This window comes from Galeopterus variegatus, unplaced genomic scaffold (assembly GCF_000696425.1).
Source record: "Galeopterus variegatus unplaced genomic scaffold, G_variegatus-3.0.2 Scaffold3440, whole genome shotgun sequence".
NCBI lineage: Eukaryota > Metazoa > Chordata > Mammalia > Dermoptera > Cynocephalidae > Galeopterus > Galeopterus variegatus.
In genome coordinates this window covers 1,950-18,457 of record NW_007729551.1, presented here as the reverse complement: position 1 = coordinate 18,457, position 16,508 = coordinate 1,950, and the positions used below count along the sequence as shown (strand labels likewise).

At 38.4% G+C, this 16,508-nt stretch overlaps 1 protein-coding gene across 3 annotated transcripts in view; it reads left to right on the top strand.

Moving 5' to 3' along the window:
* Nucleotides 1–16,414, top strand: part of EPHA4 (EPH receptor A4) — a 144,350-nt gene extending 127,936 nt beyond the window's left edge. Inside the window, exons 13-19 of one of the 3 annotated variants that reach the window (XM_008585071.1) lie at nt 292–501; nt 2,702–2,851; nt 6,377–6,570; nt 10,147–10,302; nt 10,646–11,291; nt 11,763–12,022; nt 15,878–16,414. In XM_008585071.1, coding sequence (XP_008583293.1) covers nt 292–501; nt 2,702–2,851; nt 6,377–6,570; nt 10,147–10,302; nt 10,646–10,760 — 825 coding nt within the window. In that variant the 3' untranslated portion in view covers nt 10,761–11,291; nt 11,763–12,022; nt 15,878–16,414. Of the gene's footprint in view, nt 1–291; nt 502–2,701; nt 2,852–6,376; nt 6,571–10,146; nt 10,332–10,645; nt 11,552–11,762; nt 12,023–15,877 lie in introns of all 3 variants that reach the window. The other 2 variants (XM_008585073.1, XM_008585072.1) reach the window with 2 other exon arrangements.
* Nucleotides 16,415–16,508: the final 94 nt, after the last annotated feature.

The following is a 16,508-nucleotide window of genomic DNA, read 5'->3' as shown; positions in this document are numbered from 1 at the left end:
CCATGTTCAATGAGGGTGGTTCTGAATTTGATTTATTCTTGTATCGTGGAGCTGTTTGAGCCTAGATTCATTACAGTTGGATAATTTCCATTTATCACAGGAAGCAAACCCATCTCCTCGCGTACACTCCACTAGTGAATTAGTGACTTTGGTCAAAAAGGCTCAGAAATAATGCTGAGTTTCATTGCATACCGGATACAGATATCAAAAAAGATCCAAGTAATAAATGCTTGGTGATAATTAATTTGGCCTACTGCTAACAGGACTGTTCCACACTCCTTTCCTATGCAGAAGAACGATGGCAGATTTACAGTCATTCAGCTGGTGGGCATGCTTCGTGGCATTGGGTCCGGGATGAAGTATTTATCTGACATGAGCTATGTGCATCGTGATCTGGCTGCAAGAAACATCCTGGTAAACAGCAACTTGGTCTGCAAAGTGTCCGATTTTGGCATGTCCCGAGTGCTTGAGGATGATCCAGAAGCAGCTTATACCACCAGGGTAAGGAAGATTTGCCAACTCTGGGCTGTCACGCTGATGAGATTGTCCTCTCTTCTCACCTTGATGTTGAAGCCCTTTGTGATTTTTTTGTTGTTGTTTCCTCATCCTCCATCCTCTTCATATCTCTGCATCTATTTTAAAACCATGTTTCTAAGAAAAGGAGGATTTTGAATCACACCATAGATGTATGTGACTGTTTTACAAAGCCACAACCTAGAAGAAAAATGAATTCTCTTTCCCTCTACCCTTTTTTGGACAAAGTGCTAATGAACAATACGAGGGTGTCTTTAAAATAATGAGCTAAATGAGCAGCAAGTATAAAGGGTAATTTACACAACAGATAATCAATTCCTAAGAAAATCAGGAGCTAGCTTCACCTGGTGTATTTTTTTTATACTCAGCTTTCCTTCCTTCCTTTTCGTTTTAGATTTTCTATCTGGCTCTTTTTTATTCTTTAAAGAAAATCCCTATTCTAAACAAGATAAAACGATGTTTCTAGTTGGTCGACTACTGAATCTCAGAACATATACACAGGATTTATAAAGCATTTACACTATACAAGGTTTTCCAGTATCTAATGGCCTTCATTTTAGCACTGGCAGATAAGCAGGGATTAGGACATAGTTAAGGGTTTTCAGTATACCGTTAATTGCTTTGCTATCTTAGTTTGACAATCTGAATATAAAATACTAATGGAATAAACACAGAATCATAAAACAGTTATTGGCCATTAAGGCTGACACTGTTAAAATCAACACGAAGCAGACAGTCACCAGGCATTTTCTTCTTTTATCATTCACCGTTTTGTATCTTCAATCCCAAGCATTAGTTGGGGGGTTGTGAACACGAAGCAGACAGTCACCAGGCATTTTCTTCTTTTATCATTCACCGTTTTGTATCTTCAGTCCCAAGCATTAGTTGGGGGGGTTGTGTTTTTTTTGTTTTTGTATCTTCAATCCCAAGCATTAGTTGGGGGGTTGTGTTTTTTTTGGTTTGGTTGGTTGCTTGGGTTTTTTGGGTGGTATTCAATTTCTTTGGCTCTAGTTTGGTGCTTATGCATATCCTCCTTTGAATTCCAAGTTGTCTATTCATTTAGAAAAGAATACACCTTTGTGAATGCTGAAGATCTTTCATTTTTCCCCAGCTGTCTGAGAGAGGAAAGTTAAAGGAGCCTTCTAGAATGATACATTTACATAGATAAAACCTCAGCCAAATATTTAGGGAAGACAGAAAGCAGCACAAGTGTCTTTCTGTAGCAAGTATGAGTGTCATACGCTGGGTTTTCAAATAAACTGCAGTGTATCAAAGTGATTTCTAGTACAATTTATTGTCCCGTACAATTTATTGCCCTACCAAATAAAGCAAAGAAAACGTTTAAACGCTGCTTCTTGAAAAGCCCAATAGTCTGAATTCAAGTTGAATTAGTTTTCCCAGATGGAACCCTAAGAAATTTGAAACTCAATTAAAAATCCCTTGCACATAAGCATAAACAAACAATACATTTGAGTTAAAGACAAAGCATTTTAAGCTTTTCCTGGGTTAATATTAAGTTACTTTACCATTTGTACAAGTGTTTTTTAAAAAATTAAATAGTAACTAAAGTTTTGCCCTTATTCTGTTAAAGTCAATAAATAATAGCTCTAGAGTCTGGAATTATTTGGCTTCTTCTAATGGCCTATTTAGCATATTGTTTTCTAGCTATATGGGACATGTTTCTCATGCTACGTAAGAGAAGGTGGACAGTGTGAAGGATAGAAATGTTCATTTTTAACTTCATTCATGATTTCTGACAAAATGTCAAGCATTGCCTTTGTGCTGCTGGGTGAGATAATCCAACAAAGAGTCAAAACAAAGGTCAGCTACATATCCATTGATCTCCCATAAATAACATAAGTATTTCTGTAAAACCAAAGATTTCCTCTCTACTTCAATATTGCCTTAAGCAAAGCTCAGATAATAGGGAGCCTTTTAAAAAACAATTAGATTATTTGTTCACTTCCCTGTGACTAAAGAAAACGTATGAAGAGAACTATCTCAACCTGAAAGACTTTAGTTAAGATAAACAAGTTCCTGATGATTATTTTGAGAGCTATCTCGGGAATACTGTTGTCCTGCTTGGCAAGCAGTTACTACATTCAGAAACTAAAATGGCACATCAGTGATGTACTAAGGGAATAAATTATGGCTCCAATGTTCACAGGGTGGCAAGATTCCTATACGGTGGACTGCACCAGAAGCAATTGCCTATCGTAAATTCACATCAGCAAGTGACGTATGGAGCTATGGAATCGTTATGTGGGAAGTGATGTCGTATGGAGAGAGACCCTACTGGGATATGTCCAATCAAGACGTGAGTCTCTGTGTTCTGAAATACACATCTTTCCTTTGAGATTCAGAAAGTTCTGCATTACTGTATGATGGAGGGAGAGAGACCCTACTGGGATATGTCCAATCAAGACGTGAGTCTCTGTGTTCTGAAATACACGTCTTTCCTTTGAGATTCAGAAAGTTCTGCATTACTGTATGATGGAGTGAGCATCAGATTTGAAATGATACATTAAACTCTAGGTTCTTAATACAAATATATCTAGCAATCTAGTTTGACATTATGACTAGCAACAACGGTTGATTTCAAGAACCAAAATTAGATGGCCTACCTGGTATACTTTGGGAGATAGATAAATAGATAGATGCATAGACTGATGGATAAAGAATATGGGATAGTATTTTTACTTGGTGAACTTTCAAAACCATACCAAAGCAAAATTAAACTTTCAATTTAAAGAAAATGCAAAGATTATAAGAAAACAGATTTCACTTGTGATAAAATTGACATGAAAGGTTTATTGAAAGAAAACTAGTGAATATTTTAAAGCTGGCAGAGTTGTAATTAGAGCTTGCCCCTTGAGGACTCTAAAATAAAGCTTTGCTCAATGACCCTTTGTAAATTATGCACGTCCCTTCAAATGTGCCATCTGGACTACTTCGTAAGGGAGTATACACGCTGCCTGCAATTTCAGAAAAGCATTCAATAATGACACTAATAAGATTCCAGAGTAATAGAATGTAATTACAAACATCTCCAGTGAGAAAGAAAAAAACAAAACAAAAAAATCCTAGATCGCGGTCTTTTTTGAACACATTTTAGCTAATTCTGGAAAAGTATTAGTTCTAGAAGGACTGGAAATCAAATCAAAATAAAATGGCCATCTATACTTCTTTAACTTTTCTAATTTTTTAATGTATGAGGTAGACAATGATCAGAAAGTGTTTACAAATGCATGGTATCCAGTTTATCAATTAAAATTATATTTTAGAAAGCTCTCTTTTCAAAAATTTTCATTGTGGAATGTTACCTGACCATCTGCCTTGTTCTCCTGGAACAAGAGAAAGTCACAAAGGCTTGACAACTAGAAAACCAGGTATACTTAAGAAATGGGATTCAGGTTGCCCTGTCAATAAAAGTATGTTCAGAGCAGTAAAGAAACTAATGCACTCCATATCTAGTGGAGCAAAAAGAATTTTCTATTCTGACCAACCAGATTAAGGGAAATGGTAGTGTTGACATTGTATTATCTGTAAATTATAAAGGAAGATTCATAGCAAATGGGAAGAAAGATAGCAGCTAGCTTAAGTGATAGGTAATTATAGGCTGGAAAAAGACTGCAGAGGGGAGTGGTGTGAAATTTGTTGTTTGATGTGATTATGCTGCACAGACACCTTCAAGTAGCTTCTTGTAGCAACATTTGGATTCAGGTTACAAACTCTCAAAGGGACAAAAACAACCTAAATGAGCAAGTAGTTAGTATGTATTTATTTAATTATTTGACACTTAAACTTCTTTTTTTTAGTCGAGAGTCATGACCAAATGTTCATAAGATGTCAGTTTTCATGCCCTAAATATTTTCAGACCTGTAATTTTGACAGTTTCTATATTACCTTAAAACAATTCTTCTGTTTTAAACTTTCGGTTGTGTGCCTTTATTCATGAAAAAGCATCTGAAGCCATTTCTTGCCCACAATTAATATTGATCTATCATTCGTCTCCGTGTAGGATTCTGTGTAGAACAGGAATCGATGGGAAATATAACTGGAGAATTACTTACATGAGTAGATTTTATTTGGCATATGGTAAATAGAGTGAAAGGAACGGTTGAAAATTTGTCACACTTAACAATTTTTGTTTGTTTGTTTAAACCTTCTGCCCCCTAAAATTTTGAGCAGAAAACTGCGAAAATAGGTTTTGTTAGCTCATAAGCCATTTTCCAAGCTGGCAGTAAACAGGGAGCTTAGGAAAGAGGATTAATCAGTCTGAGGGGTTATAACGAAGTATGTTACCGGGTGTCAGCCCGGCATTGCTTATGTTCTCATCAGTTCAACGTAAAATGTTTTCATCAAGTCTAGGAGTCAACATCATGAATCTGGAAAAATAGAAGAAAGCCAGAGAATCAAGCTGACCTTGTGTTATTGCCAGGAGAAATAGAATAATATCCAGTAAGATGGGCAGAAGGAAGTGTGCCTTAGAAGTAGATAACATTGATAGAATAAGATGTTGGCAAAATAGGTGGAGAAAGAGGATCAGAGGGCTTAATAAATCAGAAGATGATTGTTAAACTGAACCAGAGTGCTGGTTAAAAAAGACAACAGTCATACTGGTACATAGAAACTGGACTCAACTGAATTGACTATTTTCTGTGGATGAACAATTTCTGAGCAGTCCATGGACCCACTGCAGGGTGAATCCAGTATATCATTGAGATGGCTGCAGACACTGGCTGTTTTCTCTAGCAGCTAACATTTTGATGAGGGGCGGGGGGGACTGATTTAAAACAAATAAAAAATTTTAAAACCCTAAAATAAAAGCACCTCCAAAATCTCAGAGGACACCCATAAACAAAGCTTCTTAGTAGCCCAGAAACTATGAATTAATTCCCCTCTTTAAATTCGGCATGCATATTACATTACTGGGATTCACACTCCGAAGGAGGAGGGGGTGGTTAGAGAAAAGCCAATAAGAAAATAGTGTAATGCCTGTGAAGATGGATTAGAAAAATTAGAATTAGCAGAAAGACTGTTGAATGTTGTTTATGTCTTATTAGGCAAGAGGACCACTCAGGATGGTCTTAGGCAGGAAGACAACATTACCTACCATTAAAACTTCCTTCCTTAGATGTGTAAGGGTCCTATTTAAAATGGAAATGCCCTAAAAGAAAGGTTTTTGGTTATTTTTTGCTAACATTTAAAAAAAAAACTACTAATACCTTTAACAAGGTCAATTGACAGTCAACTGAGGCCATGAAAGAGATACAGAATTGGTATCTGAGGGTATAGTCTTCCAAAAGGCAAAGAGGCTGGGCTGTGATGTTGACCCACTAGCTGTCTGAACAAAAGGACACAGGCTTAAAACTATGCAAAGCGAATTCCATTTTGGAGACAACTATTAATGGCTTCCTAAGGAAGGTCTTAAGCACCAGGTCCGAGTCTCTTTTGCTCTGAGTGTTCGGGTGTGCTGATGTCGAACTACAGAATGAAGAGGGGCGGGGGCAGGGCCCTGTGATCTCTGACAGCCATCGCCAAAGCTCTGACACCATGTTGCTGATCTGATTGGGTTCTAACCACTTTGGTGCATCTCCACTTTAGAGTCCCAGGTTAGCATTGTTTGCCATCTGAGAACACCTCATAACAACAGCAGGCTTTCGTCTCCTGTTGCCAGTGATACTCAGGTCCAGCTTTGGCTTCTGTGAAGGAGTTGGAGCTGTTCCCATGCTCAAGCTTGCTGGCAACTTAATGTACAAGACACATGCCAGTCGGGAGGGTGACCCTCCCACGACAGCTTGTCTGGCAGCCTCACATTTCATTCTGTTGTCTTCCACAGGTGATTAAAGCCATTGAGGAAGGCTATCGGCTACCCCCTCCCATGGACTGCCCCATTGCACTCCATCAGCTGATGCTGGACTGCTGGCAGAAGGAGAGAAGTGACAGACCGAAATTTGGGCAGATTGTCAACATGTTGGACAAACTCATTCGCAACCCCAACAGCTTGAAAAGGACAGGGACGGAGAGCTCCAGGTCAGCAGTACTTACTTAATAGTGATGTATAAAAGAACACATTGGAGGTGGCAGGCAACTGGTGACTCACCTGCGTTCCTGCCTTTTCACCAGAGGCCCCTTTACAGCTCTCTGCAAGCTGGGTGACTTCTTTCTCAATTAGTAGAGTATTTAAGGTAGTGCTGTTTACCATTTTGAAGAGCCTAATACCTGTCAGCCCTTAAACAGTGTAAGACAAAAACATTAAAAAAAAAAAAAAAAGAGGTTCGGATCCTATATAGGGATGACCGGTCCGCTCACTGGCTGAGCACGGTGTGGCCGGTCTCAAAAAGGACAAAAAAAAAAAAAAAGAAAGAAAACAGTAACTAAAAAAAAATGACTAATGTCTTTATTTTATAATGTCAGACCTAAAAATTTAAGAAAAGAAATGGACTGGACACTTAGAAGACATTGGGATCAGTAGATGCTATATATTGAGAAGGGAAAGCAACACTGGAATAGTAAGAAATAGAGATTTGTGGACAGTTCTTTAGGCACTGCAACTTTTTAAGTTGACTTATAAAGTGTTAATTGTAGCAAGAGATTCATTAAGTTTCAGTTCTTCTGGTTTCCCTTTTCTGAGTCTTTCCGAATAGAATAGGACACAGGGCCAAGACAGAAACTGATCAAATTACAAAGCATGCAGTGGAATGTTTGAGAAGGGTTTTCAAAACCAAAATGACTGGACCACCTGTGAAAGAGGTAGTTACTTCATCGGAAAAGCAAAATGAAGTAGCATTTCAGTCTATGATGACTTTAAAGATATTGTAAGTCCTATAATCAATAGAAGCTTCTCTGCGTGGAGACTGGGCTTTATTGGCATAAGATTCTGGATGCCTAGATCCCTGTCCCATCTGAAAGGGTGGAGACCTTCCTTATCAGTTAAAGTATCTAAGAAGACAGGCATAATAAGGCCAGGTGACTCAGGCCTGCAAGAAGTGAGGACCCACTCATCTCCAAATCTGAACTTCTTAAAGGCTCTCTCTTACATCATAACCCTGAGTTAAAAATAGAAGGACATTTTTCCCATGATATCTAAGCCCTTCCAGTCTTTGTGGACCCTCTGAAGCTCTCCTTCAATCTTTCTCCTGAAAACTTAGCCTGAAGATCCTAGAAGAGAAAGAATACACTTATTATTACAATACATGAAAAGACGTATTTGGAGCTGACAGCAGAGATACTGTATATTCTCCTCTAGGCTTTCAAATCCCTATCATCGGCCACTATACAAAAAGCTGAATGGTCAAGCTCTTTAGAAATTTCATTGAAAAGGGCTGAATTCACATCTTACCTCTGCCACCTGGTGAACTGAAGAAAAAAAAAAAATCTTTCTAACGCCTTCTGGCTACTTTTTGTTCTGTTCTCCGAGAGGGTGAAATAGATGACTATGAGGCCTTCTTTGCAGGTCTCACTGGCTTTTTTGATTCCAAGGCAAACCTCCTCCACCTTTTAGATCTTCATCTCCAGTGCCCGTATGTTTTTTGTCTGAGGGTCCTAAAGCCAGTTCTTTGGCATTCAGCGCTGCTTCTGCCCGCTAGCATAAGCTGTGCAGCCACTAATACTGCATCATGTCTGCTTTGCACCAAAGTACAGAACAAATTGATTTACTGGATACACTTTTCTCAGTTCTAAATTTTTCTCACTGATCGCACTTAAATAGCTTTGATGCTTATTACTGCTTGCTGATAATGGGATGTAATATAACATGGTATGCGATTCAGCACAACTTAGGCAAATGTCATGATGTTCCTCAGAGCACAAAGACCTCCAGAACAAGCTTGAGAATGACCCTTAGATCTAATTGACATTGAAAATATTTTTAATCCTAAGGTCATTTTGACCTTGTCAGGCACCTGGAACCTACATCTTGCCCTATTAATGCTCTTGACTTAAAATTAGATGTAAATACAAACTATGGTCTTTGTCTAATAACAAATATTATTGCTATAATCCAACACTTAAAATTCATGTGGTAATATAGAATTATTAGATGGTCAATTTGTTATTGACTCAGAATTGGAAGAAGAATTAAATTTTGATTGTTCTTGCTGCAAACATCTGCAGAAGTTTACTCAGAAAATTGAACTTAATTGAAATAATAGACACAAAAGAAAGGTCACAAAGGCAAGCTATTATTTGGATACAAAACTGATTGATAAAAAAGTCTTTGTTAAAATATTTATACCCAAAGAAGTAATGCAAATCAAAATGATTTAGGTAAAAAATTAAAACATGAAGTTGTATTAATTCTGCTATGTAGGAAATTATTCAAGACATTATATTGACTTAGTTTTATTTTTACAAGAAAATAATTTTTTTGTTAAAATATTTATACCCAAAGAAGTAATGCAAATCAAAATGATTTAGGTAAAAAATTAAAATATGAAGTTGTATTAATTCTGCTATGTAGGAAATTATTCAAGACATTATATTGACTTAGTTTTATTTTTACAAGAAAATAATTTTTTTGTTGAAAATTCAGTAGTAATTATATGATTCTGATTTAAATGTTTGTGCTCATAGTCTCAGGATGAAAATTATGTCAAAATGTTAAGATCAAACCCATTCTGTAATTTTTAGGAAAATTGGAAGTTCAAGAATAGTATTTAACAAGTAGCAGTATTGCTATACAGGTAATTATAGTAAAGGTAGTGTAAAACACCCCCGTGATTATTAAGTAGTTTGATGATGAAGATGGCTATAATTCTCTTAATGAACACTTTCCATAAATTGGTGATTTATTCTATATTAATATCATGAGGAATGGCAGAATTCCTGCCTGTAGTTGCTCTTGACAGTGACCTAATTTAAAACACCTGGGCTGAGAAATGAGTAAACTAATAAACAAGTTAATAAGAAGTGCTTTGATTTGTTGAAATCATTATTTAGGAGCCGCAGCAAGGGAATAGGAGAAGCACATTCCATAATCCTAACAGCGATCAAAGTGGCCATTCTTCCTGCCAGCCTTGGCACACGTGCTGGTCAGGCATGGGCTGATTAAAGAGGGGGATTAACTCCCTGCTGTACCGGGTTTGTTTGGATGCACTGAGCCTGCCTGCAGACCTGGCTGGAAGTATGCTGGACTTGAACTCTCGCTGTTTTCTCTGCTTCCATCAAGTCTGGCAGGTTGCAAGCTCTCCGTTTTGCTTACTCATACTTCACTAAGGTTTCCATAGTTGCCGAACTAAAGTCTGTAATATTTAGTGCTGGCAGGAGCTGGACTCTTTCTGCAAAGACTGAAGAGGTTTCAGCCACAAGGTCTCCCCCAATCTTTACCCCAGGCTAGGATGTGAAAAGACGGATGAGCATTAATGCACTAAGAGGTCCACATAAAGCAAGTGTGGGAAATGAAATTAACAACAAATAGGGTGATTGATAGATGCTTTGGCAGCTTTGTGGAATTAAGGGCAAAAATTCACATGGTTACATTTGACATGGTTATTCCATTTAAAACCTCTTGGCTTTTTAGTTCCACTTGCCTACCTTGAGTGATCTGGTTTCTGAGTCTTTCCATCTGATAGCTCCTGTTTGTTTACACTTTTTTTGTTCCATTTCTAGACCTAACACTGCCTTGTTGGATCCAAGCTCCCCTGAATTCTCTGCTGTGGTATCAGTGGGTGATTGGCTCCAGGCCATCAAAATGGACCGGTATAAGGATAACTTCACAGCTGCTGGTTATACCACGCTAGAGGCTGTGGTGCACATGAACCAGGAGTAAGTACTCAGCGATGTAACACCAAAGGGTAAATCTAGATTTAATAGTATTTTCCTTTTTCGCTTTGAGCTGCATAATCATCCTACTCATTAAAAAAAAAAAAAAAAAGAGAGAAAGAAAACTGGAATGCCTCTCATTTTGATTGAGTATAATTTTACACAGCCTCTATAAAGCACACCTACATTGTTGCATTGAATTGCTTAATTAAACGTTTTTAATACACCTGCCTTGTTGTGCTGCATTAATCGTGGCTGATTCAAATGTGTGTCTGCATGAAGCCGGGAGAAAGAGATTCTCTGCCCGCATGACTTTTTCTCTCCCTCTTTTTCACCCTATGTACAGTGACCTGGCAAGAATTGGCATCACAGCCATCACGCACCAGAATAAGATTCTGAGCAGCGTCCAGGCGATGCGGACCCAAATGCAGCAGATGCATGGCAGGATGGTTCCCGTCTGAGCCAGTACTGAATAAACTCAAAACTCTTGAAATTAGTTTACCTCATCCATGCACTTTAATTGAAGAACTGCACTTTTTTTACTTCGTCTTTGCCCTCTGAAATTAAAGAAAAAAAAAATCTGCAGCGTTGCTTGGTGTACAGATTGCTGAAACTGTGGGGCTTACAAAAATGACAGCCGGTCATTTGAATTAGACCTGGAACAAATTGTTTCTCAGAAGTACTTCAGTCCGTCACCAGTCTGTAAAATACATGTACCTATATAAATAGAACACTGATGCTGTGTTTGCTGCCAGACACTGAGCTTCTCTGAGACATCCCTGATCTTCTCTCCATTTGGAATTACAACCGCGGTATTTTGTTTGTGGCCTAAATTACAGTTATCTCTCTTTCACTGGAATGAAGACCATGCTCAAGAACGTTTTTGAAGGACTCAGTTGTAGCTTTTAAGGCTTGGTTCACACTGTGGAAATAAACCTAGGTGAAAACCATGTGGCTCCTCAGTGTTGCATCTTCAGCGCTCAGGCCACCTGGTGGATTACTATGACATGGGGGTGCTAGAAGGAAAAGGAAAGTAAATTTTTTAAAAAATGCAAAAACTCAAGCCCCACAACCCCTAACTGGACAAATGAGGTCTGTTTCTTTGGGCCTGAGGCTGTGGCATATAAAGTCTTATTTTGAGACTCTGCAAACTTATCATAACTACCTTATGGTTAGTGGGCTGTGACAATCTTGACTAGGGAACTTTCACACTTCCCTCCTTTAAAGAAGCAACCCCAAATCTATCTACAAGGTAAGTCAAAAGAACCAGCAGTGACTCTTTCTCCAGGGAAAACTTTTTTTTTAACTTGGCCTCATTTGAGACACTGAACAGAAAATATTCTTTCATGTCTATCTGGTAGTTTGGGGTTTTTTCAGGATTTCAGTCCTTTCTTGACAATGAGAGAGAAGACCAGAAACAGTGTGACTCCTCAGTGTTGCATCTTCAGCGCTCAGGCCACCTGGTGGATTACTATGACATGGGGGTGCTAGAAGGAAAAGGAAAGTAAATTTTTTAAAAAATGCAAAAACTCAAGCCCCACAACCCCTAACTGGACAAATGAGGTCTGTTTCTTTGGGCCTGAGGCTGTGGCATATAAAGTCTTATTTTGAGACTCTGCAAACTTATCATAACTACCTTATGGTTAGTGGGCTGTGACAATCTTGACTAGGGAACTTTCACACTTCCCTCCTTTAAAGAAGCAACCCCAAATCTATCTACAAGGTAAGTCAAAAGAACCAGCAGTGACTCTTTCTCCAGGGAAAACTTTTTTTTTTTTTTTTTAACTTGGCCTCATTTGAGACACTGAACAGAAAATATTCTTTCATGTCTATCTGGCAGTTTGGGGTTTTTTCAGGATTTCAGTCCTTTCTTGACAATGAGAGAGAAGACCAGAAACAGTGTGACTCCCTGCTGTTCTTCCAGGAAGAAGGGAAAGATGAACTGTGTGAAATCAGGTTCAGGAGAATGGGTCCTGGACCTCGCTGACTGTGCTTGCCCTCACAAGGGATTCCTGTTGTCCTTGGGTGCCATTCATTCATGCCACACAGATTGAGTGTCTTCTGGGTACCAGGTAGTCTCCTCAAGAGCTTTACACTCTAACCTTGTCAGGTCACGTGCCCCATCCTTTGGAGAGTTTCTTCAGTAAAAAGTACTGGGGATTCTCATCCATTAGGCTCATTTCTATCCTGTTCCAGTAACCCCTGTACCAAACAGGATTAACCAAGGAGGATTTTGACCTTTTTTTCCCTTGGTTTTATCATGAAAGCTATTTCTTCTAGAGCAAGGAATAATAAATTTGATGCTGTCAAATCTTGACAGTTTGGTAAAAACCTTTTTTGCAACATTAGTTGTGAAAGCTTTTCTGTTCAGGAGAAATGTGAAATTTGTTTTTAAAACTACTCCAACAATTTTTGTTTTATCACCACTTCTGCTGAAGTCTAGGCATTCTGGATATTCATGTTAAAAGTTAATAAATGTTGGTTGGGTTTTTGCTGCTTTTAAAAACATACATATTATTTTTTGCTTCAGTAAATCTTTGGAGTATTTTGTTTTCAATCTCCACAGTCTGATTTCAATAAGACAGCATTATGGGTATTATATTTCTAAGTAAAAATAGTGTTACTTTACATACACTGAATAATTAAAAGTTTTACTTTCTTAAAATGAACAACTTATGACTTAAGGTACTTTTCTAAACATTGAACATATCCAGAGCAGAACATTTCAAAAGGGAGAGTGTGTCGATTTTAAAATATGGTAATAAGTTTATGTTATACACTATTCTGGAGTCATTTTGTTACTGCTCAGCAGGTATCACTGTAAGTGAAATAATCAGGTGAGGATTGAAAGAAATGTGGAATATGAAATCTTATCTCATTCAAAGGTCTTTTTCTGATTCTTAACAATTTTAACACAAACGTGTTAGAGTCAAGGTCAATGGAAGGACCAAAAAAGGACTTTCCGGGCCGGCCCGGTGGCGCACTGCTATAACGTGTTAGAGTCAAGGTCAATGGAAGGACCAAAAAAGGACTTTCCGGGCCGGCCCGGTGGCACACTGCTATAGCGCGAGGGTTCGGATCCCACATACAGACCGGTTCCCGCTCACTGGCTGAGTGAGGCGCGGGAGCAACACCGAGGGTTGCGAAAAAAAAAAAAAAAAAAAAAAAAAAGGACTTTCCAAGTGTCTGTGATAGTATCCAGGAGCAGTAAAAGTGTTAACTATCTCCACTCCCTCCATGAAGGTTTAGGAGAAAAATGTGAGAAGAGTAGGAATGTTGCCTTGTTTCCTGGGGTATGGAGCCAGACTGGCATCTGAAAACCTCTGGATTCTAAACCTGATCAAAATGTTGACACTGGGGTATTCACTCCACCTTTCTTTATAACTCAGTTCCTTCACCTGTAAATTAGAGAGATAATGATACCATAGTAATAACACTGTTCCTAATGCATGGTGTTGCAGGTATCTATGAAACACTCATATGTAAAACACTGTGCACTCCACAGAAACAAGGTGAGCCTCTCCTCTAATATTGATCCAGTGTTATCCATCCATCTTCCACTTGTGATCCCAAATTCTTTACTACAACATGCGAGAGTGGGGTAAAAAGGTCAGTGATGGGGGACCATGAAGATGAAGCTACTTCACTTTAAATGGATTTATGGGAGTTGGAGGGTAAATGACCTATCAAATTGTTCTTGGCAGGGTACACATGCATTATTGAGCCTTGAAGTTTTTGAAATTGTTATTTTACAATTGGACAGACAGGGAAACATGCAATTAAAACTCTACTGCAATGAAAGGAACTGGATGGTAAGGACAGATGTCTTGTCACTGACTCAAAGGAGTAATGCTTTGTTTATTCAGTCACGGTGAATTCTGTTTAACTCATGACCCCACATAGACCACATGCTTTGTCTAGTCCCTGGTCAAGAAATTCCCAGTGATGAAGGAGTTGCCTGAATTCAAAGGCACGGAGCTTATTTTTTCTCAACTCTTATTCTAGCAACAACTAGATATAAGCCTTCACATTCCCACACTGCAAACATACAATTATTTTCAAACACACTCCAACTCCCCAAATTGCTCCCTTAATATCACAAATATATTTCTGTAGTGTATATTTATATCCAGGTGTTAAGTGAAGAAGGAAGTTGGCAGACTAAAAGAAGAGGGATGTGTTTATGAGACCTCTCTTTTTCCTCTAAGAATGGAATTTGTAGTAGCAAAAGAGAAACCATCAAAAAGTTCATGTATTCACATGGTGTTGATTTTACTCCCAAGTTTTAAGGTCATATTCATGCTTTCCTCGTCCTTCACATAAATACACGCCAGTCTGATGAAATCACTGCACATTCAGGTTTCAAGGACTACATTTGATGGACTTAACTGATTTTCAGGGAGGAAAGAGTTGGAAATATATATCCAATCCTTTTCTTTCATTTTTTCATTATTGTCAAAATGAACAGCCTTAATGCTCACAAGTAGCTTCTTGAAAATATTGGTAGTTACTCCCAAACCTACCTTGATAATTTAAAATTAAAAAATAATTTCTATCTGAATAATTTATGAGAAAACTCTATTTCTATCTCTCCAAGTGGACTAAAGTGTTTTCTGCAAGTTTTATGTGGTTACTTAGCTCAAAGAAAATTAAATTGTATTTCTTTCTCTTTATACAGTAAACACACCCATGTGCAAAACAAACAAATCATTTGTAATGGTGCATTTTGGTTTTAATCCCTGCTGTACAGTTGATGACACCAACTGCTGAACACAGCCACTTTGGTGGGAGATGTAGTCCAAGAAGCCATCTTGGTGGCCATAAATGAAAAAGAGAAATTGCTTCTCTTGGCTTGAGTTGATCATTTGACAAACAAGAAGACAATGAGGAGTCAGGATGATTCCATTGCTGTGTGCCAGCCTTGTTAGGTTCTAGACAGAGGTCTAAAATTCTTGGCAATGGCTGATTAGTTCTGGTGTGCCGAAGGATGCTTGAGCCCCAGAGTCCTCTGTCACTGGCATGCTAAGTTTCCTGCCTGTTTGCCTGCAGAGTGTATGGATCCTTTGTTAAATTAGATACTCCCGCTCATCAGAAGTTACTTTGCTTTTAAGAAATACAGCCAAAGCTTTTTATTTTTTAGTTTGTATTTTTTCAGTCATTATTATTGACTTGGTAGATTGTGAACCAAAGCAAGTTGGGATTTTTATTTCAAAGACAGGCTGTTCAACATAGCAGTTAAAATATGGTTATAGATTCAGACTTTGTGGATTCTAGTCCCAGCCTCGCTATTCCAGTATGTGTCATCTTGGGCAGGTTACACAGCCTCTCTGTGCTTCCTTATCTGCATAATAGGGATAAGAATAGTATCTGTCTCAGAGTTGTAATTAAGCTGTTAATAAACTTTGTTGTTATTAAAATTGTTATTTTAAGAGTAAAAGTTCACAATCTTCCTCCTGAACTACTTTTACTGAGCCATACCAACTTTTGTAAACCTATATTGTTTTTCAAAATATTGGTTGACAATTGGCTGGCAGTATTGGTTGACGTTTTTTCTAAAGTCTTGTTCTTTTCTCTACAGGGAATAGATTCTGCTATCTTGACCTCACAGCCCTTCCTGTTGACTACAAAGCCCATGGAAGAGAACAGAACACACCCTCCTCAGTTTTTTCTAAACGTGTTTCTTCTGCTTCTATTACGCCAGTTCTGGGGCAAAGACACAGATGAAACAACACCCACACCTGAAAAGAATGTGTATGATTTTTGAATCCCCTTTACTTGTGAAGGAAACAGCAGACATTTAAGGTTCAGCATCTGTTCTCCAGTTGCACTGAGGGATGTGCTGTCTCGCAGCACCAGCTCTGCAGAGCCCTTGTTCCCAAACCCATTGTGGTTTTATTTATATGTGTTTCCATACTTCATTCCTGTACGTCACTGCTGTATTGGTGTGGCAGCAGGTGACCAAAGGCTACAGGTTTTACTATGGACACCAGATCAGGTGCCACCACACACAAAAAGCCAGTTCTCATGAGCTGCCAATGATATGCATTGCTGAAGTAACATTTTACCCAGGGTGTGCCATTGCAGTGATATAAATATATTTTTTTCCTAGACTAAATAAGAGCTGACTATCTCTTTTGATGTGTGTATATAGGTGTGAGTGTGTATGTACGCGCGTGCGTGCGTGTGTGTGTGTGTGTGTGTGTGTGTGT